The sequence below is a fragment of the Pelodiscus sinensis genome, chromosome 14, assembly GCF_052426305.1.
Source record: "Pelodiscus sinensis isolate ZL-2025 chromosome 14, ASM5242630v1, whole genome shotgun sequence".
In the NCBI taxonomy this organism is placed as follows: Eukaryota; Metazoa; Chordata; order Testudines; family Trionychidae; genus Pelodiscus; species Pelodiscus sinensis.
The window spans coordinates 6791850-6815946 of NC_143065.1; the positions used below are offsets into that span (position 1 = coordinate 6791850).

At 46.6% G+C, this 24097-nt stretch overlaps 3 protein-coding genes across 7 annotated transcripts in view; 1 reads left to right on the forward strand and 2 right to left on the reverse strand.

The window, feature by feature from the left end:
* Window positions 1–1859, reverse strand: part of ACSBG1 (acyl-CoA synthetase bubblegum family member 1) — a 72193-nt gene extending 70334 nt beyond the window's left edge. The window contains exon 1 of one of the 3 annotated variants that reach the window (XM_075897617.2): window positions 1712–1859. In XM_075897617.2, coding sequence (XP_075753732.2) covers window positions 1712–1857 — 146 coding nt within the window. In that variant the 5' untranslated portion in view covers window positions 1858–1859. The remainder of the gene's footprint in view (window positions 1–1711) is intronic. The other 2 variants (XM_089781920.1, XM_075897614.2) reach the window with 2 other exon arrangements.
* An 11276-nt stretch (window positions 1860–13135) lies between these two features.
* Window positions 13136–22329, forward strand: DNAJA4 (DnaJ heat shock protein family (Hsp40) member A4). 3 transcript variants are annotated; one of them, XM_075897606.2, is made up of 8 exons: window positions 13136–13303; window positions 13716–13853; window positions 18094–18274; window positions 19164–19268; window positions 20350–20577; window positions 20759–20989; window positions 21533–21633; window positions 21722–22329. In XM_075897606.2, exons 2-8 carry the CDS (start codon window positions 13722–13724, stop codon window positions 21932–21934), a joined length of 1191 nt encoding a protein of 396 aa, XP_075753721.1. In that variant the 5' UTR covers window positions 13136–13303; window positions 13716–13721; the 3' UTR covers window positions 21935–22329. The 3 variants fall into 3 exon arrangements, with proteins under 3 accessions (XP_075753721.1, XP_075753724.1, XP_075753723.1); XM_075897609.2 differs by lacking the exon at window positions 13136–13303 and adding an exon at window positions 13368–13475; XM_075897608.2 differs by lacking the exon at window positions 13136–13303 and adding an exon at window positions 13457–13507.
* Window positions 18099–24097, reverse strand: part of SKIC8 (SKI8 subunit of superkiller complex) — a 33817-nt gene continuing 27818 nt past the window's right edge. The window contains exon 12 of the mRNA XM_075897610.2: window positions 18099–18236. The gene's annotated coding sequence lies outside the window, so the exon portion shown is untranslated. The remainder of the gene's footprint in view (window positions 18237–24097) is intronic.

Genomic DNA, 24097 nt, shown 5'->3' on the forward strand with positions numbered 1-24097 from the left:
TCCCACGTCCACAGGGCCAGTTACCTCGTCATAGACACTGATCAGAATGGTCAGGCACGACTTGACCTATGTTAATCCATCTTGACTATTCCTGATCACTTTCCCCTCTTCCAATTGCTTCAAAATGGATTCCTTGAGGATCCCCTCCATGATTTTTTCCAGGGACTGAGGTGAGGCTGACTGGTCTCTAGTTACCTGGATTGTCCTTCTTTCCTTTTTTAAATGTTTTGATAATTCTTTTTGAAGCATCTGGCACTGGCCTGATAGAAGATAGGATACTGAGCTAGACAGACCACTGGTCTTACCCAGCATGGCTTTTCTTATGTTTTATGCATTGAGTTATGTTTCCTAGGTTTTGTGCCATACATTTGAAACATTTTTAATAGAGCTGAACCTATGGTTTATTTATTGAATTCCAAGTCCCCTGCATCTTGCTGCAATGTGGGTATTGTAGTATAAAGATAGCCTCTTTGCAAAAATGTGTTTAATGTTTAACATGAAAAAGTTTTAAACACATTAAGCACCAACAGGTTGGCTTATAAGGAGTGTATTGAGCATGATTTCATCCACCCTTGAGACTAAGTGCCTCATGTGATATGTCTAATACCAGCTTGGAATACTTAAATCCACTGCTAGGTTCCTAACCTGAATTTTCTTCAAATTATATAATCAAGTGCTTGTTTCCATGGCAGATTGGAGTGAAATTCTGACTGTATTAAGCCAATGCCAAAACTTCCATTGTCTTCAAAGACAAAATTTTATCCTATCTATTCTGTATAAATTTAAAAACACAAGTTACATTAAGCTATACACTAGATACTCCAATAACAAGTGTAAAATAGAGAGAACCACTGTTTTTGCCTCTAGAATATTAGCAGTTATGTATTCAAGATAAAAAATAAACAAGAACTTAAGGGGGGCAACAAAGAAATATATATGAATTGTATTTCAATGAAGTTTTTAAGGTGCTGATGATGATTTTTCAATCCTTATTGTGAGTTCAGAATAAGGTATCTATCAAGATTCTGAAATTAACTGATATTGGCTGCTGCCTGCCCCAAGCAGGCTGCCAGTTCTACAGAACCATTTACCTCATTTCATGTACATATACGTGGAAGGGTAGAGAGAGAAATCACATTACTCTGAAGGTGACCGCTGCCCTGAGTTTGCAGTCTCAGCTCAGCTCTTTTGTCAGAACTGTTTTCAAGTTTTATAGAGCCACAAATCTTCATCTCAGCATTCAGATCACTGATTTGTCCTAATCACTGCTACATCTATTTCTGGAATTAAGATTCTATCTTATACAGTGACTATTATGCCACTAGACACACAAAAGCCAGAGACTATACAAACTGACCATTAATAAACACACACATCACACAAGCAGCAAAAAGATATTCCAGAATACATTTGGTGACATGTTAACAATTATGATACTGTGGATAGGGCATGGTCTGTACTGAATTATACTAGTAACAATAAAATTCAGAAAGTGTATGGATTAGAAAAGATGATTGTCAATTCAAAATTAGCACAGTTTTCTGGCTTTCTTGTTTCAACAAAAGGGTTATGTCTCGTAACAATAAATACGAAAGTTAGCATTAAACGATTATGGTTCTCATTGGCTTTGGCAGGTGCAGAATCAGATCTTTAGTTTTTAAAGTTTAACCCAATGTACCATTTGTTAATATAAATTCTCAAATTTCTTTACCTGGCTTCATGGCTTTCTGCAATTTCATTTTCATCTTGCAATTTTTTCTTAGGAGTCTCTTTGTTGCCAGCCATTCTGACAGACTCTCCACAACAAATATGCAAAATATTTGTCTGGAGCAGGCATAAATAAGCTCCTGAGACCATTTAAGAAATGTACAGTAACAGGATACTTGTTCAAATAAAGACGTAATGCAAGAGGAGGAGACTAATGCTCCATTTTACTTTGATTTTAACATGCTTGAAATGTCTCCAGTGCCTGCCAGCTTCTTATTGTTAAAACTTCTATTTTTTTATTCAGTTTTCTGTAATTATACATGAGGAGAATTTCAAAGAGACTATAGTTCTTTAAAATGCAAATTTTCTCTTTTGCTAGGATCTCTAACCAATCAATTCGCAACTTACAACTGAAGCCATTCTCTCATTAAATCTAGTTTCAAAATAGAGCACCCAAGTAAACTCTTTTCTCTAAGAAAATGTAAATTAATTTAATTAAGAGATGACTCTGGCCTTCGAATCAATGACAAATATAAAACCCTTTCCTATAAGTGCCTGAGTGCCAACAGCTCCCTTTTATTTCAGTTCATAAAACCAGACCTTGAAAAGAATTCTACTCATCACATAACTAATAGCCTACCTGATTTTAAGAACTGTGGTTGGCCACTTGATGAATAAATTTATATTAACCATTTCCTAAACCTGAATTATCCCCTTTGATAGAAGTGTGTGATTCTTGAGCTATATCCACAGTACATTGACAATGCAGCACTGTATTCAACAAGTATCAGTCTATCCAGTCCAATTTGAAATGTTGGGGAAGATAAGGGGGAGAACCTTGGAGGTGAGTCCCAAGATATCTCATCTTAACCGTCCCCAGAAATTATATAGGCAAAAAAGTGCATATTTATTAGGCCCAAGAATAAGCATTTTTGCAAAGCATTATTCAATTCCATCAGTGTCAGGAAAATCTCCTTATTTCTTACTTCCGTTTGCTGACAGTTTTCAAAAGGGTTCCTGCAGGGCTCTAGAAAGCTTCCTTGAGTTTATTACCAGTTTTACATGAAACATATATAGCCCTGGCCTGAGATCTTATGTGTTAGCTTAAACTAAGAATATTTTGATTGTATAATGTAACAATGCATCAGACCATCAAAGGCCAAGTGGGCCCTTTTGTGTTTGTTGTGGGGGTTCGGCTTACTAAAAGCCCAGAGTCAAGAGATATTCATCATAGACTTTTATTCCCTCTAATCATAATGTTTTCTTCCTCTTACCACCAAAGATTTCTTACCTTTTTATGTCAAGTGAAGGAGTACAACCAGAAAATCACTGGCTTTTATGGGTGGCTGCTGTCTATGATTTGGGGTGGTTCAATTACAGAAGACCTCATGGAGACTGCATGAGTTATGGGGTGAGTGCTCTGAAACTTGTCCTCTGAATGAAGTCATCTCAGAAATCTGATCTTTAAAAAATATTTCACTTTTTTTGGGGTCAGAGGAATAACAGGAAAAACTTGACAGCCTTCCCCATATTAACCGGAAAACACTTGGGAAGCAAGCTAGGGCCTTAATGATTGGTAGGTGTGAAAGAAGCCACAGACCTTTTAAATACCTGTTCTTTTCCCAAGCTCAAGCAGTCGGAAGTTGGGGCACAGTAACAAAGGCAGAGAGGGTTTTTGTTTCAGAGACACTGGTAGAGAAAATTTGTTTTTCTGTGAGAGATGTTTGGATTGTAGAGCTGCCTTTTTGCAAATGTTTTGCAGTCTTGCCAGGCAGCCAGCTGAGGCAGGAGCAGATATTGGCTGGAACAGGCTGGCTAGCATAGAAAAAGGAACCAGACTAAGAGCCAGCTGAAACCTAAACAATGGTGAGCAGGAACAATGTATCAGAATTGCTAGGCAACAGGAGCAATCCCAGCCCACTAGACACATGGGTAGCCAGAATGAACTGTTTCCCTTAGGAGTGTGATCAGCTTGCCTGAGAATTGGGTGAACCCTGCCTGAATGGTGAGGGGCCTATCACAAGAGCTGCAGGTAATTGCCACTAATTCAGTGGTTCTCAAACTTTTTGGCCCGTGGCTCACCCTGCTCAATGCAGACCTTTCTACAGACCACCAGCGATGACAAAATGGATGCAGCAGGGGGTGGAGGTGCCAGGTATGGGTCAGGAGGTAGGAGCAGCATCAGTATGCAGAGCTGCTCTCCCTTCCCCCGCAAGCCACATCTAGGCAGCAAGGCTTGGGACACCCCCCAAGCAGCGGGAAGCTGGTGCTGGCATTCCAACCGTGTGTGTGTGGAGAGGGTGGCAGTGCAGCGCTGGAGCACCAGTACAGGCTCCCCACGGTAGTGGGAGGTGGGGGCAAGCCCATGACCCACCTGCAAGACCACTGGACCACATCTTGAGAACCACTGCGCTAATGGCTAATGACACTCTCTGGCTTGGGGATGACTCATGAATCTTAAGCCGATATCTAGGCAAAGGCCATGGTGGGGAAAGGACAGTCCAGGGTCCCCAAGCAATGCAGAGTGAAAACAGAGGCAAATGGTAGGATGGGGCAGTCCTACTACAAAACAAAGGAGGCAAATGGACGGTCTGGTGCATCACCACGAACATGCTGTTTCTACAATCAGCTGCATACGATTCTAAGGGGGGACCCAACCAGCTTCCCAAACCTCACCAGGGAGTCCGGCCATGACACTCCTGGCAGCAGTACAGAGGACAATGCAGTACGGGGAGGAGGAGGAGAATGGCAAGGTAGTGATCAGCGAGAGCCAAGAACTTAATAACCTTGGAGCCAATCCCCTTCTCTCAGGATGTTTCCCAGTCAAGCACGGATTCCAAGGAGGGCACTTATAGTGAGTTCACAATTTTTCTCTTGCTACAAGTGGGTTAAGGCAATTGAGTGTGATGTTTGGTGTACTCTATGCCTACGCAGTGCAAGGGGCTCAGAACAGCTTGTTAATGTCTGGATATGGAGCAGGAATCCTTCCTGCATGTCTCCATAAAGCTCTTTGATGGAAACGTTTTGATCCTTCTCTGAGGAGGCCTGCCTTACTCTGTCCTCCCATGGTAGGACACTTTCCCGTACCAAACCAGCAGTAACTGACCTAGCATCATTGCAGCACAAAGCCCAGGTTTCTGGCCACGTTTAGTCAGCATTATTGTCCTATCTCTCTGTGTGACTTGGAGAAGACTGATATTTCGCCTGGCAGCCTGGATGAAGGAGGAGGGGAAGCTATTAGCTGCTGCCTCTGCTGCTAGCATGGCTTCAGCCTCTGGCACCCCCTCCCTCTTTCTCTCCCTCTCCTCATATCCACAGGCTGTCTAGACAGCCCGACCAGACCCCATTCCCCTCGCTTCCAACCACAGGCTCCTGCAAGATAGGAAAGTAGCAGCTTCCAGGTAGAGTGCATGTGCTGGACACAGAGGGTACATCTAGATTACATGCCTCTGCTGACAGAGGCATGTGTAATAGGCTACCTGACATAGTCAATGAAGTGGGGATTTAAATATCCCCGGCTTCATTAAAATAAAAATGGCCGCCACGCTGTGCCGGCTCAGCTGATCGTTGGCACAGCGTGCAAGTCAAGACACAGATCAGTCGACAAGGGAAGTCTTTGTCAACCGCTCTCTTATGCCTCATGAAATGAGGTTTACAGGTGCTCGACAAAGGCTTCCCTTGTCAACCGATCCACGTCTTGACTCGTGTGCTGTGCCAATGATCAGCTGAGCTGGCACAGCATGGTGGCCATTTTTATTTTAATGAAGCCGGGGATATTTAAATCCCCGCTTCATAGGCTACCTGACAGTCAATTTCACATGCCTCTGCCGACAGAGGCATGTAATCTAGATGTACCCTCAGGGAAGCCAGCATGACTGGACTCCTCCACAGGATCCTGTGGGATGGAAAGTAGCACTGTCCCAGGAAGCTGCAGGTGTTGGACACAGAGGGAAGCTGCCCTGCTCCGCTGGCATGACTGGACCCCGTCTCTGCTCCACCCACAGGATTATGCCCTGGCAGGCCCCTTACCATGCCTGCCTGCCTGCCTCCAAACTGCATGAGTCCAGACGCTCCCCTGAGAACTGTGGTACCTGCTCTAGCTATACTGGCCACTTTAAGGCAAAACTTTGGCCTTACACAAAATGCATCTCCATTGTCTTTACAGAGATCTTTGCTATATGGTAACAGATTAGGGTTAGCTTTAACATAATGTATCTCCTGTAACGTGTGCCCTTGTAACTTTTCATTACAATGGAAACAGCAGGCAGCTTGCTGCATACAGCTCTAGTAGTTGTCCATCTTGCACAGATCTGCAAGTAAAAACAGACAAGGGAAGATATGTTGAAGGAGCAAATGGGATGGAAGAATACACTCCTGAAGAAGAGGCAGGACAGGAAAGTGTCCAGGGAACTGCAACCGAGGGAACAAAAGAAATCTTTGGCCCCCTGATGGCAGCAATGGAGCACTGACAGTGTGCATGGAAAAGAATGTCCCCCCGCCCCTGGGACTTCCTCCACCCAGTGCAAAATAACTTTCCCTCCTCCCCCAGAGGAGCAGGCTGCCCACATGTAGCTACATGAGCCACAGGAGCAAGCACAGTTCAGCCTGCAATGGCACAGCTGCCCACAAGGCAGCTAACACCATGCTGCTGCTGGCCTCTGAGGCTATGTCTACACTACAAGGTTTTTGCACAAAAGCCTGTGGAGCATCCACACCTCAAGCGCGTTTTTGCACAAGAAAAAATACAGTAAATCAACAGGACAGAGGGCTTTTGCTGGTACAGTTATCCATCTCCCCAGGAGCAATAACTCCTTTTTGCGCTACAGCTCTTGCCAAGAACAGGAACATGGACGTCTCCACCCAATGGCCACGTCCCTGACAGAGTGAGATCACCCTGCCCAGACCATAGAACAGGATCAGGCCAAGGTGAAGGAGCAGGGGTGGCAGGTTTATATAATTTTTGGTGGTGCCCCATTAGCCACATCCCTGACCCCCATTAACCACGCCCCTGACCCCCGTTAACCAGGCCTCTGTAGGTAACACACTCGGGGCAAGATGGACACATGACCAGAAATAACAGGTGTCATGTCACCCCTCTCGAAGGACTTTTCCCACCATCCTCCTACCAACCCCGTCCCCCATGCAACTATCCTGCAATTGCATTAACCCAATGTGTGTGACATTAACTCGGGGGCAGAGAGGCTGGGGGAAGTGTTTCCTCTAAGGCTATGTCTACACTCGCGGCTTCTTGCGCAAGTACAGCCGTTCTTGCACAAGAACCCATAGAATATCCACACTGCCTGCCTGCCCTTGCACAAGGAAATTTACAGTACAGCTACACTCTTTTCTAGCAGGTGTAAGCTCTCTTGCGCAAGAGGACAGTGTGGATGCTCAGCAGGGATTTCTTGCACAAGAAACCCCCTATGGCTAAAATGGCCATTGGAGCTTTCTTGCTCAAGAGAGCATCCACACTGCCATGGATGCTCTTGCACAAAAGCACAGCTTGCACATGGCAGTGTGGACATGTTCTTGCACAAGACTTCTTGCACAAGAACCCTTGTACAAGATGTTCTTGCGCAAGAAGCCCCCAGTGTACACATAGCCTAAGAGTTTCCTCCCAAGAGCAGAATGAATTTTGTGTTGTGCACCAGTACTGAGTTCATGTGGCTTGTTTGGATGTGCCACTGTGGCACCCAAGTTATTAATAAATATTGTATAAACCTTTTATCTTTTCTCTCTGCTGCCATGTCTCCTCCCCTTGCTTCATCAGCTCCCCTGGTGCCTGCTGCCCCAACTCCTCACCCTCCTCTGCTGTCCTGACTTCTGCCCTTCTCACTGCCCTCAGCCCTCCTGTGACCTGCCCTCCTCCACCAGCCCTTCTCTTCCCCTGTGCCCACTCCTCCAGTAGCCCCACTCTGATCATGTGAGCTACCCCTCCTCATCCCCTCTTCTAACACCTCCCTCTACACACCTGCCCTGCCTCTCCCCTCTGGTGCTGGTCCCTCCCCTGCAGGTGTCTGCCCTTCTGCTTCACCCCCAGAATCCCCTGGCACCTGCACCTTCCCTTACACCTGCACCCTCCTCGTGCCTCCCTCTTCCCTCACTGCCCCTTCCCCCTTTGCCTTTTTTCCCTGATACCCACCCCCTCACCACTCTCTGCCCCCATTCCCCTCTGTGCCCCTCTGTGCCCCACACATGACTTGCTGCTGCAGTCTGTGCACATTCAACCACATGCAGCGGGAGGGTGCGGCACAGTATCGCGCGGGCCACAGCAGCCAGACCCTCAAATTGGCCGGGAGCCTGCTGCCAGCCTCATGCATTGCCACACAAGTTCTGCCCCCAGAAAGAAGGGGAGGGCACACCCAGCTGCAAGCAGGCTAGCCGCATGGGCACAGGCACAACCCCACACATGCCCGGGAGCAAAGCACACAAGCATGCCTGCACGTGCAAGAAAGCAGCTGCTCCCACACACATCACAGCAAGCTGCAGCTGTGTGTGCGCCCCCTGCTGTGACAGCCTGCACATGCAGCCGGAGGCCAATCTGCCAGGGACTCTTCCTCCAGGCAGCCCCCTCAGCCCTGAGCTTCCCTCCCCCCTTCCTGGTTGACATTCCCCCTTCCCACCAGTGACAGTAACTGAGGGAAGCACTTTCTTTTGTTTATAAACAGTTTAGCTACGTCTAGACTGGAATGATTTTCCGCAAATGCTTTTAACGGAAAAGTTTTTCCGATAAAAGCATTTGCGGAAAAGAGCATCTAGATTGGCAGAGACGCTTTTGCGCAAAAGCACTTTTTGCGGAATAGCATCCGTGCCAATCTAGACGCGGTTTTGCGCAAGGAAGCCCCAATCGCCATTTTTGCCATAGGGGCTTTTTTGCGCAAAACAGTTTTTAGCTGTCGACACTGGCCCTCTTTTGCCCGAACGGGAGCAGCATAGTGTTTCCGCAAGTACACCGACAATCTTACATTAGATCGTCAGTGTTCTTGCGCAAATTCAAGTGGCCAGTGTAGACAGCTGGCAAGTTTTTCCGCAAAAGCAGATGATTTTGCGGAAAAACTTGCCAGTCTAGAAGCAGCCTTTATTTTTTCTGCACAAAAGAGTTGTATTTTCTCTGAAAAAGAGTTCTTTATTTTCTTTGCACAGGAGTTTCTTATTTTATTTTGTCAAAAAATCAACAGTGCAATAAACAGTTGCAATGTTTTCACCCACACCTGTCTCTGTTCTCAGTGTGAGAGGAAGGGGTAGAATGTGTGACTGTGGGGCCAGGAGGGGCTTTGGGAAGGAAGGCACCAGGGGCATGGGCAGGGGCAGATGACCATTTTGCGGGGCCCCGGGCAGCATAATACCGCAGGGCCCCCCCTTTGCCACGGCGCATGCGCAGTGACGCCATGCGCATGCGCAGCGGCGCCACAGCGCATGTACAGGGCTTTCTGAAGCACAGGGCCTGAGGCGGCCGCCCTATTCGCCCTGCCCTATATCCGCCCCTGGGCATGGGGCAATCCCACATTTGGAAGGCCCTGGGGAAACTCATCAGCCTCCATGGGAGAATTGCTCTCTCAGGGCTTCTCGGATTTGCAAGCCCAGCTGGTGGGCTTGCCGGATGGCAGCTGTCCAGGGTTGCTCAAAGTGCCTCCCCTCCACATCAGCCCGTGTCCCCCACGCAGGGAGGAAGGCCTCCCCTTTCCTCTCCACCAGGTTGTGCAGCACACAGCATGCTGCAACCACATCAGGGATGTTGTGTTCCCCCATGTCCAGCTGCGCGAGCAGGCACCTAAACCTGCCCTTCAGATGGCCGAAGGCGCACTTCACCTGGAAGCAAGCTCTACTGAGGCGGGAGTTGAACAGTTCCCTGCTCGCATCAAGGTGGCTGGTGTAGGGCTTCATGAGCCAGGGCATGAGAGGGTAGGCCGCATCAGCTACGATGCATGTAGGCATCTGCACATCCCCGACTGCCAGGTTCCTCTCTGGGAAGAATGCCCCAGCCTGCAGCCTGTGGTACAGGTATGAGTTCCTGAACATGCGGGCATCGTGCACCTGGACTGACCACCTAACATAAACATCGGTGAACTGTCCCCTGTGGTCGACCAGGGCCTGCAGCACCATAGCGAAGTAGTCCTTCCTGTTGGTGTACTGTGCTGCTCGATGAGGCAGGGCACGGATGGAGATGTGGGTCCTGTCAAGTGCTCCACTGTAGTTCGGCAACCCCAGCCCCGCAAATCTGGCCAGGATGGCCTGCCGGTCTCCGAGGTGGACGGACCTGTGGAACAGCTCGGAATTGATGGCCATCACCACCTGCAGAAAGGGACACACACAAGCATGCATAGGGGGACAAGAGAGGTGCTGCATGGGCTGGTGAGAGGTGCTCCCCCACCCCTCCACTCCGAGAGTCCCCCCTCGGGCAACCCCTCCGTGGCTCCTGCATTCCTGTGGGGTGAGGCCAGGGAGGCTTCCACCACTCCCACCTCATCCCCCGATCCCTGTGCCAGGATCTCAGCACCAGACACGGGAATATGGATATTTATGGCCAGATGGCTGAAAGCCTGAGCAACAAGGGCCACATGCGCACCCGCGAGCAGATGTGCATGAAAGTTAAAGAACTTTGACAGGCCTACTCCAAGGGCAGGGAGCACAGCTCCTGCTCTGGTGCAGCACCGCAGTCCTGCCCATATCATGCCCAGCTCTACCACATCCTGGGGAGCGGGTCAGCCCCTTCTTCCCCCCTCCCCTGCATTGTGGATGTTCTATTTTGAAATAGCTCCACGCTATTTTGATGGGCATTTTCTGTGTAGACGCTCTATTTCAAAATAAGCTATTTCTGGGTTTGAATTGGGCCTCGCACTTCCTAAAGCCGGCCCTGCCAGCAGCACCACAGGGATTGCCGCTCCAGGGGGGCAGGAGCAACCCACTCCCTCCCCGCAGGAGGCCCTGAGGGCCACGAAGAGGTGTGCTGCTGGAAGCCCTGCTGGACCTCTGGGCTGATGAGGAGGCCCTCCATGACCCCTGTGCCCATCGGCGGAACGCGGACATATTCTGCCGCATGGTCCAGGCGCTCTCCCACCAGGGCCATGCAGCCGGACCCTCAGACAGGTCTGGGCCAAGGTAAAGGAGCTGCGCCTGGGCTATATCTGGGCCACCAAGGGTCAGGGGGCAGGAGCCGACACCTGCCCCTATTACGACCGCCTCCATGCCATCCTGGGCGAGGTGACACCCCGGGGACCCTCAGTGCCCGTGGACACCAGCAGGCGCCTCCCCATCACCAGGCACATCGAGGTGGAAGACGAGGTGGAGCTGCCCACCAGCACCGGGTCGGAGGACGAGGATGTCAGGCAGCCCAGATGTCTCCCACACGTCGTCGAAGGCTGGGAAAGGATCTTCTGGTGAGTGTTGCACTTTGCACTCACAAGGGCAGGGGGGAGCCAGGTGCCCAGGGAGGAGGGGAAGGAAGTGTCACTCAGGCAGGGGCGTGCAACCACGTGCAGCCTGGTGACTGTGTGGCATGTGGACGTGGCAGGCAGCTCCAGGGCACGCCTGGGACCGCACTGCTCGCACATGTCTGGACCAGGGAGGAAGGAGAGTGCCAGCTGGAACCAGCCAAGGCCCCACATCTCCAGAAGGGTGCAGCGCACAGACAGCCCGGCCATCATGCCTGGCTGTGCAACACAGCCAGCTGCTTCTGGGAGAACTGCAGCCTCACAGCCCTGTGCGCACGGCCCCCACTGAGCCCCTCACCTGCTCCCGGCACCTCAGCTGGCCCCCCGAGGGAAGTCCTGCACTGTGGCCACAAACGTCCCTAGGCTACGTGTGCGAGGGCTAGCAGGAGGGGGAGGGGAGGGGAGGAGTGATCGGCCTGGCCCTAGGGCCACCTTAGTTTCGCTGCAAGGATGGTACACTCCCCAGTCACCCCTGGTTCCGTCCCTACTCCGGAGGAGGGGTCCTGTATGCAAACATACAACACGGGGGGGATCGAGTGGGTCCAAGCCACAGTACTGTGGTGTCACCTGGGCTCAGGGCAGAGGGCATGGGATGCGGGGACGGTGGGCAGGGCTGCCTGACCAACCCATCCTTTCCTCTGTTCCCTACAGCGGGACCAGCCAGGAGCGAAGGCCCCTCTAGCCCTGCGGCAGCGGCAGCACCCCCAACCGCTCAGGCACCAGGCCAGTGGGTCCGGCAGCGGGACCAACTCCTCTGGCACCATGTCTAGGCCGTCGAGCAGATCGAGGCGGCCATCACCTGGATGTAGGAGCCCAGTCCTAATTCCTTCAGGCTTTTTTTTTTTTAATTTGAACATTTATCTACAATAATTCCCCTCCTTTCTTTTTCACTATCCAATAAATGCATGGATCAAAATTATAGGTGCTTTGTGAATATGCTGACTTGAGAGTGAAAGATTTCATATTGTCATGTATGATTCCTGGTAACCCATCTCAAATATGAAAAACTAGGTTGATACCTGTTCATATCAGGAGCTGTTGAATTCAGTTTTCCATTTGCAGTATCTCATTAGGATGTTTAGTGGAGAAGATATTATTTTTATTTATTTATTTATACTGTGTGCAAAGCATGGGCTCACAAGAATTCCTACATTGTTTTACCATGAGTAGGAATAAGGGATCTTCCGGAAAAGGGCTTATTTTCCGCAAGATCCCATCTAGACTGGTACTTTTCTCCGGCAAAACCCCGAGCCAGAAAAAAGCGGCAGCCATGTTCATGCAAATGCCGCGGGGGATATTTAAATCCCCTGCGGAATTTGCAATTCCGAAGTGTCTCATTAGCATCCCTTTTACGGAAAAGGGTGCGTGTAGACACAGCCTTGCTGTTTTTCTTAAGACCTGGAGTTAATTGATTACGTACAGGGCTCACCTAACCGTGGCGAGCCCTGCTTGCCAGACGCGCTGTCCGGCAATCTGCGCATGCACAGATCATTTTGCGCATGCGCAGATCGCCCGAACCCAGCTCTTCCAGGTTGCAATCTACTCGCCCCGGACGAGTAGATTGCATTATTTGTCGAGCCCTGATGATGTAGGAATCTCAGCTTTCATTTAGAAAAAGCTCTCTATACTTCTGGGCCTGACAGCTAAGGAGGAAAGCTTTAAAACATGAACCCTACATACTCAAGAAACAAAAGGCCAATACAAATCCAACATGTTTTATTTTTAAACTATCTTATGATTTGGAGACCAGGCTCATGACTGTGTGTAGGCGGCCCTTGTGCGGAAAGGCCCCTTGGCTGTCTTGCGGGGAAACACTGGAAGTGGCTTGGGGGGCTTCTCAGAAAAGGGAGGGGGAAGCAGCAGGCTGCTGGAGTCCATAAGCACTGACTGGGCTGCGCGCGCAGCTACTGGCCCGAACGCCGGTAACAAAGGTTGCTTAGTAACAGGAGGCGGATCCAGAACTGCGCGTCCCGCCCTGGCTCCTCCTACCGAAGGGCCGGGAAGTGATCTCACGCGCGGGAATTCTAGATCGTTCCAGAGCGGCGAGTGACGTCAGGTGGCGTCATTCTAGAAAGTTCGGCGCTGTCTCTATAAAAGCCGCCGCGCCGGCGAGGCGCCGCGCTACGTGAGCCGGTTGCGCTGTGCGGCGGGTCCGCGGGAGGGCGGTAAGAGCGGCAGTGCGGGCGCGACTCAGCGCGTGAGGGGGGGGGCGGGGAGCAGAGACTCCCGCGTTTTTCTGCTAGCGCGGTCAACCGGCCCCGTTGCCATAGTCACTAGCGAACCGGCCAGCGCGTGCGCGGGGGGGGCAGCGCCGTGTCGGAGACCGGGCGGGAAGGGGTTGGTCCGGTCGGGAAACAGGCGGCGGGCGGGTGTGTGGGTGGGGTGTGTGTGTGGGGGGGGGGTGTTTCTCCGGCTCGGGGGCCAGGCAGCGGCCTAGGGGGGAGGGTTCTGCCCCGAGCTGGAGCCGTGTGGGGCCAGGCAGTGCTGTGGGGCGGGTTCTGGCTGCGCAGTGTGGGGGGGTGGGCTGGTCCCCCGCCTGCAGCCCCGTGACGCTGCTGTTGCCGTTCTCCCTGCCAGGTCACCATGGTGAAGGAGACGGGGTACTACGACATCCTGCAGGTGAAGCCCACCGCCTCCTCCGAGGAGATCAAGCGCGCCTACCGCAAGCTGGCGCTGAAGTACCACCCTGACAAGAACCCCAGCGAGGGCGAGCAGGTGTGTGAGGGAGCCCTGGCGGGACCCCCACAGGCTGGCACCAAGCGCTGCTGCAGTTGAGCCAGCCTGCCCTGGTGAGGGGGCACCCTGGAGCAGGCTGTGAATCTGTCAGCAGCTCTCCAGGTCTGGCAGAGCTGGAAGTGTGGTGAAAAGTCTCTAGATAATTCTAGGGCCAGGCTTTGTTCTACACTTAATGAATGTAGTGTTCGTATTGCAGTAAAGGGTAATCACAGTTCAGCATACTATATCTTGTAGGTCCTTTTGAGAGAACTTTTTTACTCCGGCCGTTTGAAGCGTATAATTTCATATGCTAACTGAGCTGTCACAACTTGGAAAAAGTGGAAGTGGATTGGCACGTCATGGGAATTGTTGATCCTATTCTCTTGCTAAGAAATTCGGTTAATCCGTATTCTGTTGTAAACAAGACTCAAAATGACTGCTTTGATCATTTAATTACCCCAATGCAGCAGTTGAAGTTCTGTATGGGTTGGTTCATGTAATGCTGGTAGCTGCTAGTAGTATTGTAAGGCTATAGTTGGTAGGGCTCTGCTTGTGGTGGCAACAGCATGGAAGTGCACAAGGAAAAGATGTAAAAACGAGACTTAATTGTACAGAGGGAGCTATGTCAGCTCTCATTACAATAGAAAATATTTATGGATCGTCCAAAAGGAAAGCATCTTTTTCAACCAGTATCTGATGAGATGACAACAGCAGTGCAGTTATATGCTCTGAAAACTAGCTATAGACCCATGCTTATGAATTTAGAGATGCTTCTGGAAACTGGCTTAACAAAAGAGCATAAATGAAATCAGTATCTCTAGTCTAGTCTAGCAGCATTTAGAATAGGGATATTAGCTATTGATTAATTGAATAGCAATTAGTCAACTACTCTGCAGCCCTGGGGGCCAGTTTAATCCTGCCCAACTACTAGGGATCCCCCTAATATCCTGCGCTGCTGCCTCTGAGGCAGCAGCACAGGGTGGCAGCAGTCCCTGTCCATGGGGGTTTGAGCTCCCTGTGAACAAAGGCTACTGGTGGGGTAGAGGTCTGGGACCCATCGCCAACAGGGGCTGCTGCCAGAGCCACTGTCTGAGCCCAGCACTGGCACCGCTGTGGGCAGAGGCTACTTCATGGCAACCTCCTTTCCATCCCCTGCGTCAGCGTGGGAGGGGGAGTGGCATCACTGGTTCAGTGCTGATCCAGAGGCAGCAAGCGGGAGAATGCAAGTAACTGACTAGATTAACTGATAAGCCTAGATTTATTGGTTAGTCAAGTCAGTTGACTCGCATTTCCCCCCTTGCTGCCTCTGTATCAGAAGCTGGTGCCGAAGGAGCCATCTTAAAAGCCGGTTCCCTCCAGTGCTGTCTCCACAGTGCCACCCCCTCACACAATGCTGCCTCTATCAAGAGGCAGGAGCATGGGGTTGGGAGGTGAAGGAAGACTGCCATGAAACAACCTCTGCTCATGGCTCTAGCAGCAGTCCGTCCATGGTGGGCAGCGGCTGCTCTGACAGCAACTCTTGTCTGTGTGTGTGTTGGGAGAGGGGCTGCTGCACGCTGGGACCCCCCCACCCCAGACAGGCTGCTGGACACACATGAGCCAGGACTGAGCAAGCCCAGCTTCCTTCTGGTTCCCTTCCCACTGTGGCTCTGCATTTTCCTACTACACAGTAGCTGTACTCTACTCTGTGCTGATGAGGCATCCTTTGGAGTGTTTTGTCTCGTTCTGGGCACCGCATTTCAAGAACAATGTGGAGTAATTGGAGAAGGTCCTGAGAAGAGCAACAAAAATGATTTTAAAGGTCTAGAAAACAAGATCTGTGAGGAAAGACTGAAAGAATTGGGCTTGTTTAGCTTAGAAAAGAGAAGACTGAGAAGGGGACATGATAGTGGTTTTCAAGTATCTAAAAGGGTGTTACAGGGAGGAGGGAGAAAAGTCGTTCTTGGCTTCTGATAGGACAAGAAGCAATGAGCCTAAATTGCAGAAAGGGAAGTTTAGATTGGATATTGGGATGGTTAAACACTGAAATAATTGCCCAGGACAGTGGTCTCCAACCTTTTTACTCCCAAGATCACTTTTTAAATCTCAGAACAGGCGAAGATCTACCGTCCCACTCCGTCCTTGAAGCCCCGCCCTCTCTATTCTCCTCCTGTCCATCACTTGCTATCCCTAGCCCTTACTTACACACTCTGAGATACAGTTTATTTTTAAATTATGCGATACATAAAATTAAAATCAGGTGTTTATAGTTATGAAATAAATGGTGTTTTATTCATGCTATTTAAATCTAAAGTGAAGCACCGACTTTGCAGGCCGGATCTGACCTGCAGAGGGCCCTTTGCCCATCCCTTGGCTAGAGACATGCCAGCTGTTTTAAACTAGTTGGCATGTGTCTAGCTGCCACACAATCGTGCAGGGGCAAGGAGACTGTGCTCCCTAGTCCCCAAGCCCTAATTGGCCTGGGGTTAGGGAGGGTGCATGAGGTCTCCTCCTACTAGGTGCCTCAAGGGAACTGCCAGCTGTTTTAAAACAGCTGGCATTTCTCTGGGGGGATGGGGGTAAACAGGGGAGGCAGAGGGAAGACTTCTTGTGCTCTCCCACCCCAGGCCCATCGGGGAGGGGGGGACGACGAGGGGAATCACAAGAAGTCTCCTGGCCCAGTCCCTTCCGGGTGACCCCATTTTAAAAATTATTGCCCACCCCGATCTACATAGTGCGTAGTCCTGCTGTGAGAGGGGGGGACTGGACTCAATGCCCTCTTGAGGTCCTAATATTCTGTGTTCTAATATTCTATGATTTAAACTGTAGAGCTACAGTGGGGGTAGGTCCCAGACCTGGCGCAAGCTGAGACTGAGTGCCTTCCTTTTTCAGCTAATATAGTCAATAAAAATTGTCGACTACTCAACTAGTGAAATAACTGCTCCTTAACATCCCTAGTTCCCATCCCTATTGCAGAACAAAAATTGAAGGAGCAGATTGGGTCTAGCCTGGGGCAATAATAAAAAATGGCAATTTTTGATGGGTATCCGCTGCTACATGCTGCTCAGAATAGCTGGCTGCAGGGGCCATGTGTTTTCTGTGCACTATATGCCCATGGGCGGGAGGGCTTCTGCCCAATGGAAGCTATAAAATTGTGCTAGAGGTGGGGGCAGTGCATGGAGAACATGTAGCCCCTCCCTGCAGCCAGCCATTTTGAGCAGTGTAGGGGCCACAGAAGGCAAAGGGCCTGCCGGAGGTTCCTGTTGGGCCACAGAACAGTGATTTGGCAGGTCAGATTCAGTCTGGGGGGCCTTATTTTGCCTATCCTTGGTCTAGACTGTATCATGTAGCTAATGCCGTCTGCTGTATCTTCCATTTTAGGATTATTGCCATTTTATCAATGTACCATTGTAATGTAACATCTCTGGCTCCACAGTGGATTAAAAAAAAACTTTTTCACAAATGGTCAGTTGTAATTTCTTCTGGGAAATTAACCTCATGTCAAAAAATGCAAGATTAGTCTCTTAGGAACTCTTAACTGCCTTACAATGGAGTCTTGGTCACAGGAAAAGAAATGCAGGTGACTACATCAGATGATGAGGAGCACAAGTCATAAAATCCATAGTCAACGGAACTGATGAGTCAGGTCACTAGAAAAAAGTTTAAAATGGTTCCTGTCATTTTGTCTTCAACCTGTTGTATAATAGGAGAACTGAAAGTCTGGATTCATATATAAAGTTTCTTTTAATACCAAGAGAGATGTCCACTTCTACATAAGACATAACATTTTTGACCGCTTAATGTTAGTGAAATGCCTCTGATTTTCCATAAAACACATCCTGCAGTTTTAATGGCATATAAAACCCTTCATTGCTGTTATCACATCATCCCAGAGGTGGCTATTGGTCAGTGGTGAGTGACGTTAGTATCACAGGGCAGTATGTCAGTTTTCTGTAATAAAACTACAATGGAAACACCCATACAATGTTTAGCTGTATGTGGCAAGCAGTTGAGAAGGCTTGATGGGACTTTGTTGTAATGTGTTTACCATCTTTGTGCAGCATAGAAATCGTGTGCTGGGAAAATATTGCAAAAACATATTTCAGAAGCATCTATACATTTTAACTTTCTGTTGACAGCTTTCTGCCACAAAAGGATTACAAGTTGTGCCGAAAAACCTTGTTGAAGTTCAAATTTTCTTGAGATTGAGGTCATTACCATTGGTCATGGTTGCTCAGTTTCTCTTTCCCTTTTTTTTTAGTTTAAACTCATATCCCAGGCTTATGAAGTTCTGTCGGATCCAAAGAAAAGGGACATCTATGACCAGGGTGGGGAGCAGGCTATTAAAGAAGGAGGCTTGGGTGGCAGCAACTTCTCTTCACCCATGGACATCTTTGACATGTTCTTTGGTGGTGGAGGCCGAATGAATAGAGAGAGAAGAGGTACATAGTTTTAAAGAGAAGTTCTAGAAATTTACCATGCATTAATGCGTAAGACACCTAACTGTGCTGCAATATTGCTTATTTTTATTAACACATCGTGTCGATATTATTAGCAACAGCATGTAAAGTATGAGGTGATCTGTGGATTATAGAAATATTTTTAACATGTAGCTGATACTAAAAAACCACAATCTAGCTGTAGCTAACATTGATCTGTTAAATGGGACACGAATAATCTAGAGAAGAGAGACTATTAGTGGCTAGAATAGAGGAATGGGAATGAGAACCTGCTTCTAGATCTGAAACTGATTTGCTGATACAAATTGGACAAATTGCTTAAAGAACTATTGACTTGAAAATAACACTTTGAGGTGTTACATGTAATACCATAATCAAAGATGGGATGTGATAGGAGGAATAAAATTTAAAACCTAAGAATTTTTGGTGGGCTTTTGATGGCATGCTTTCTATAGTTGGTTTCTATCTATGTCTAGATAGGCATTTATAGAAACTATATATTTCTATCCCCCATTTCTGTGGATTTAGTAATAGAGAAGAAACTTTTAAAAATTGCCACAAACTGAAAAGGAAACATGAAGGCAGGTTTAGTATTAAAATACTTCTAAAGGGACACAGGCTCTAATGTCTTGCTGCTGTCAGTTCTCCATTTGTAGATTAATGGTTGCCTAACTTATGGCTAAGTTCTTATGCAATTCAATGGAAGTTGACTTTGCTTGCCCCAGTGTTGAATTTAGCTTTTAAAATTTGTAACACATTTTTCAGACTGAACGCATTAACAAACAGTCTGTTTAGAGATCCTGTAATAATAAAATTGCCATAAAAATGCTTGTAAAGGCCTTTTAATATTTCTAAACTTTTTTCCTTGAAGGCAAGAATGTTGTGCATCAATTGAGTGTCTCTCTTGAAGACTTATATAATGGAGTTACAAAGAAGTTGGCACTGCAAAAGAATGTAATCTGTGAAAAGTGTAAAGGTATGAGTGCATATAATAAATTCAGTTTTTCAAAGTATGGACATGGAAAGAAGCACCAAGTGACTACATGAATCTCTCTTGAGCCCTTCACTAGCAATCACTGAAAGTGCCTGAAAGCCTGTTTTACATTACTTAGGAATAAGACCATTTATTTCAAGTAAGACAGTGGCTATATTGTATATTAGTGAACAGAACCTAGATCTCTTAGCATCCTGTCTCAATTTCTTAGGGAACTAGGGTAAATTCTATAGTACATTAAATATGTATGTTCTTAAAATCTTTTATGTCTATTAAACATCATAGGCTTAAATAATTGTTTGGCATTGACAACTAGCATAAATCTTCATGTTAAGACACAACATTTTTATGTAATTCTAGCAGACAGCTTTGTTTTAGAATGTTGCTGGGACGCTAAATGGCTTCATTTCCAAGAAATGATAAATAAACCGATCATTCAAAATTGCTAAAATGTGAAGGGACCAGGAGGAGGAGGGGGGGCAATTAAGTGTGTGATAAATTGTATCAGATTTAACAGGTGGTAACACATGGGAAAGGGACGTGTAAACTATGAATTTGGTAGTTTGGGGAAAACTCATTCAAGTTTTCCCAAAAGTAAACTTCCCCCTTCATGCTATGTAGTAGGATTCAAGCAGTCTTCTTCCAAAATTTTCAGAGGGGAAGCCATATAAGTCTGTAATTGAAAAAAATTAAACTAAATAGTCCTGCAGCACCTTAGAGACAAACAAAAAATGTAGATGGTATCATGAGCTTTCGTGGGCATAGACTAAACAAAATGGTAGGTCGAAAGGAATTTGCATATCTTCTGATCGTACTTTCAAAAGCAGAGCTCATTTTTTGAGGTTTACGCTGCTTTTCAACAAAGGGGGAGGGTTGCCGAAAAAACTACTTTCACTTTTGAAAGCTCTGCTTTCGAAAGTGCGATTGGAAGAAGATATGGACCATTCTGCGTAGTCTAGATGAACCCTTAGGTGCTACAGGACTATTCGTTGTTTGGTAATCCAGAATGGTATTGAATGACTAGTTTTCTCTAAGGTGTTGACCTCAGATTTTCTTCCTCAAGGATATGGTGGAAAGAAAGGAGCAATAGAAAAATGTCCCATTTGCAAAGGAAGAGGAATGCAGGTTCTTGTTCAGCAGATTGGACCTGGCATGGTACAGCAAATTCAAACGATGTGCTCAGAATGCAAAGGCCAAGGTGAACGAATAAACCCAAAGGACAGATGTGACACATGCAATGGATGTAAAGTTGTTAGAGAGAAAAAGATCATAGAAGTTCACATTGATAAAGGTAAGAATACTTTAAAATAATCTCAAATTTAGTGTAAATCTTTGCAGTGTACAGATTTATGGCCCAGAAATTGAGTTGTTAAAGTGAGTTCTAGTGTGCTCTTAAAACATATGTTACAGTATTGGGGTCTAATAAAACACATACAGAGAAAGCCTATTAATGTAAATTACCTTTTTTACAGGTATGAAAGATGGGCAAAAGTTAGTATTTCATGGAGAAGGTGATCAGGAACCTGACCTGGAACCTGGTGATGTTATAATTGTGTTGGATCAGAAAGATCATGGTGTCTTTCAGAGACGAGGACATGATTTAATTATGAAAATGAAAATTCATCTCTCTGAGGCTTTATGTGGCTTCAAAAGGACCATTGAAACATTGGATAATAGAGTCCTTGTTATAACTTCTAGACCAGGTAGGATTTCAGAGTTGTTTTGTTTTTTTGAAATGGCATGTTAGTTGGCAAGTCACACTTACGCTGTTTTAAGATTCCACTATATTTATTATAGGAATGGGATTTTAGAAATTAGTCAACCCAGCTCATCCTTCTATTCTATCTCAAACTCCACCTTGCTGGCTTCATCTATTACAGGAGGAGTGGCTTGTAGATGAGCTTGCCTGACACTGTATTATAAAATCCTGGTTTTACAATTTTGACAGAAGTTAGAAATTGAAGTAAAAGAACCAAGAAGCAAACACAGGGAAACCAACTTCAGCTCTCCCACTTGGATTTACACCTATTTTTTAAGGATCTAAGATGGGAGAACAGACTTTGGTTTTTTTTCCATTTTACTTTGTGCATAATCAGCTGTCCCTCTTTTTTTGTACGGGCTTTCACAGCAATGGTGAAACATTTGTAAACCCAGGAATGATTTCTATTACAATGCTTTGCTTTTATGGCTCTAAATCCAAATGCAAAAATATCAAAATGTACAATGACTCATCTTTTTGTGGACAGGTGAAGTGATAAAGCATGGTGACTTAAAATGTATCCTTAATGAAGGGATGCCTATCTATAAGTCTCCACTGGACAAAGGTTATTTAATTATACAGTTTATGGTAAGGTCACTGCTTTTTATTCACCACCATATTTTAATTCCTTGCCTTGAATATTCCATTACTTATGAGGAAAACATTTTTATTTTAGGTCATGTTTCCAGAACATCAGTGGCTTCCCAGGGAGAAACTTTCTATATTGGAAGCTTTGCTTCCTCCAAGAGAAGAAGTCATGATTACAGATGACATGGATCAGGTAGAACTTACAGAGTTTGATCCAAGAGAGCAAACTTATCGTAATAGTAGAGAAGCATATGAAGAAGATGAAGGTCCCAGAACAGGAGTGCAATGCCAAACATCTTAAAATGAAATAGAATGGATGTAATCTGGAATGTAAATTTTCACACTGAAAACTGTATGGCTGTATTAGCCACATTATTTCTGGTTTTGGTCTTCAGCAAATTGAGTTGCTGCGTTGTCCCTATGTTTGTAACCAATTCATATTTAAGTATTCATAGTCTTTACTTAACTTAATATTTCCCAGCTATGTAGCTGAGAATTGTGCATATCTAAGTTTCTTTAAAGGTCCACAGCTTTAGTGAAGTATCACGCAAGAAAGCAGTCACTTCAACAATATTATTTAGATAAGACTCTTGCAATACCAGCTTAGCATGTTATGTAAATATTTTTCATACTGTAAAATTAGTTTTTCCTATAATAAACATTTTACGTTCAAGCAGAAATCTATGTAAAGTCCAATCTTCTTCTGCCTTTTTCCTCATTATGCCTGAATTGAAGAGGTCTAACTCTTTAGTTCCTAGAACCCAATATTAGCTGAGCCTATCTAGCTCTTTGGGTATGTCTACACTACAGAGCTGTTTTGCTAGAGTCAGGCAGCGGGTACACTGTCAGCACTCTTGACAATCCCTCTCCCCATACACCAGTGGCATTTGATTCATCAGCAGGAGAGCATTCTTGCAAAGCACTGTTTATCCTGGTATTTGCCATGGCAAAGCTTTTGTCAGTCATGAGAACCTATGAACATCAAAAGCTTGTCTCATTTGCCAGTGTAGATAAAGCCTCTGTTACCAAAGTTAGATTGAATAAGCAGGTTAGTGCAACAATACTCCTTTTCTGTCTCAGCAGTTTCCATAAGTATAATGAATTGTGGGCAAACGTACAGCTATGCAAACCAAGCTTTTCAAATTTCATCTGTCTTACGATCTAGCATTCAGTATGGTTAAGTAGCAAAAACTCAAAGTAGGAGTTTGTCAGTGTCTACAAGGAAAAAGCTTTTTACCAATATAATTCCTTATGAGTACATTTAGTCTAAGTGGTGTCAATTCTGAAATGCTTTCTAAATTAATGTGCTTAATTGGAAAAAGGGTAGGTCTACTTAAATTAAGTAACTATAGAGGGAGTAACAGCCAGAATTCAGCTCTTTTCAGCAAAGCATGTGCTAGACCCACTGGAAACAGTTTGCCCTGAGAGTTCCCCAATTCCCTCTATCTCATGCTACCTTCAATAATGAGTGGACAAATTTCCATTAAAAGCATTTGCAGAAAATCATGTCAATCTAGACGTAGCCAAGTAGTTGTGAGAAATCCTAGACTGATTTACACAGTGTAAATATATATTGTAGCAGAATGGACAAATGGATGCTTTCTATATCACATTTCAAATACCATTGATATCTATTACATTTACTGCTAGGGCCTAGTACGTAATTTTGAAATCCCAGACTAACAGCCAGGCTTAAGTTCAAAGGAGCTAGCTGGTTTTTACTTATATAGAGCTCTGAGTGTGCTTGTAGTAGCATATGGTTCTGTCCAAGGGTGTACAGAGAATCAGCAAGACCTGAAATGGTACTCTTCATCCTGCTGTGTGCATGAAAACATAGGGACATGAGCTGGTATAAAAGGGATAGCCCACCCTATGTGAAATTTCTGTACCATAATTCCCTGCCTCAGTTGTATTACCTTTTTTCACTAAAGGAATGCCTAACTTTGGAAAGGAAAGTGCTGATCTTACAACAGGGGTGGGCACTTCATGCATTGTAGATAGTGGTAATGGGCTGGCTTTGCCCCCAGAAAGGGCAGGGCTTCAGGCAGAAAAGGTCCCTTTAGTCCTCTCCTAGGTCTAGGCCAGGGGCATGTCAGGGTGGCCATGAGCCAGATCAAATGGCTTGGTGGGCTGGATTTTGCCTACACCTGTCTTACGATTCCCCCAGCAGAATAAAGACTTGAACTTACGGAAGGGGAAAGGAAGAGTAACACTTCTGCAAAAGCAAATTACAGATGTTTTCTGTAAATATTTTGCCACTCATAGGTTTTATTCATTGACACTAAATGCTAACAGGGACAGTTAGAAACTTTCTCACATGCTACCTGGGAATGTTAAGCATATCTCAGCAAGTTCTAAAACTGGCAGGTAAAGCATATTATATATACACACATTTCCAGAGGACATGAGATAGGAATTGACCAGGGACCATGCGCAGCTTGATCTCACGAACAGGGAGGAACTA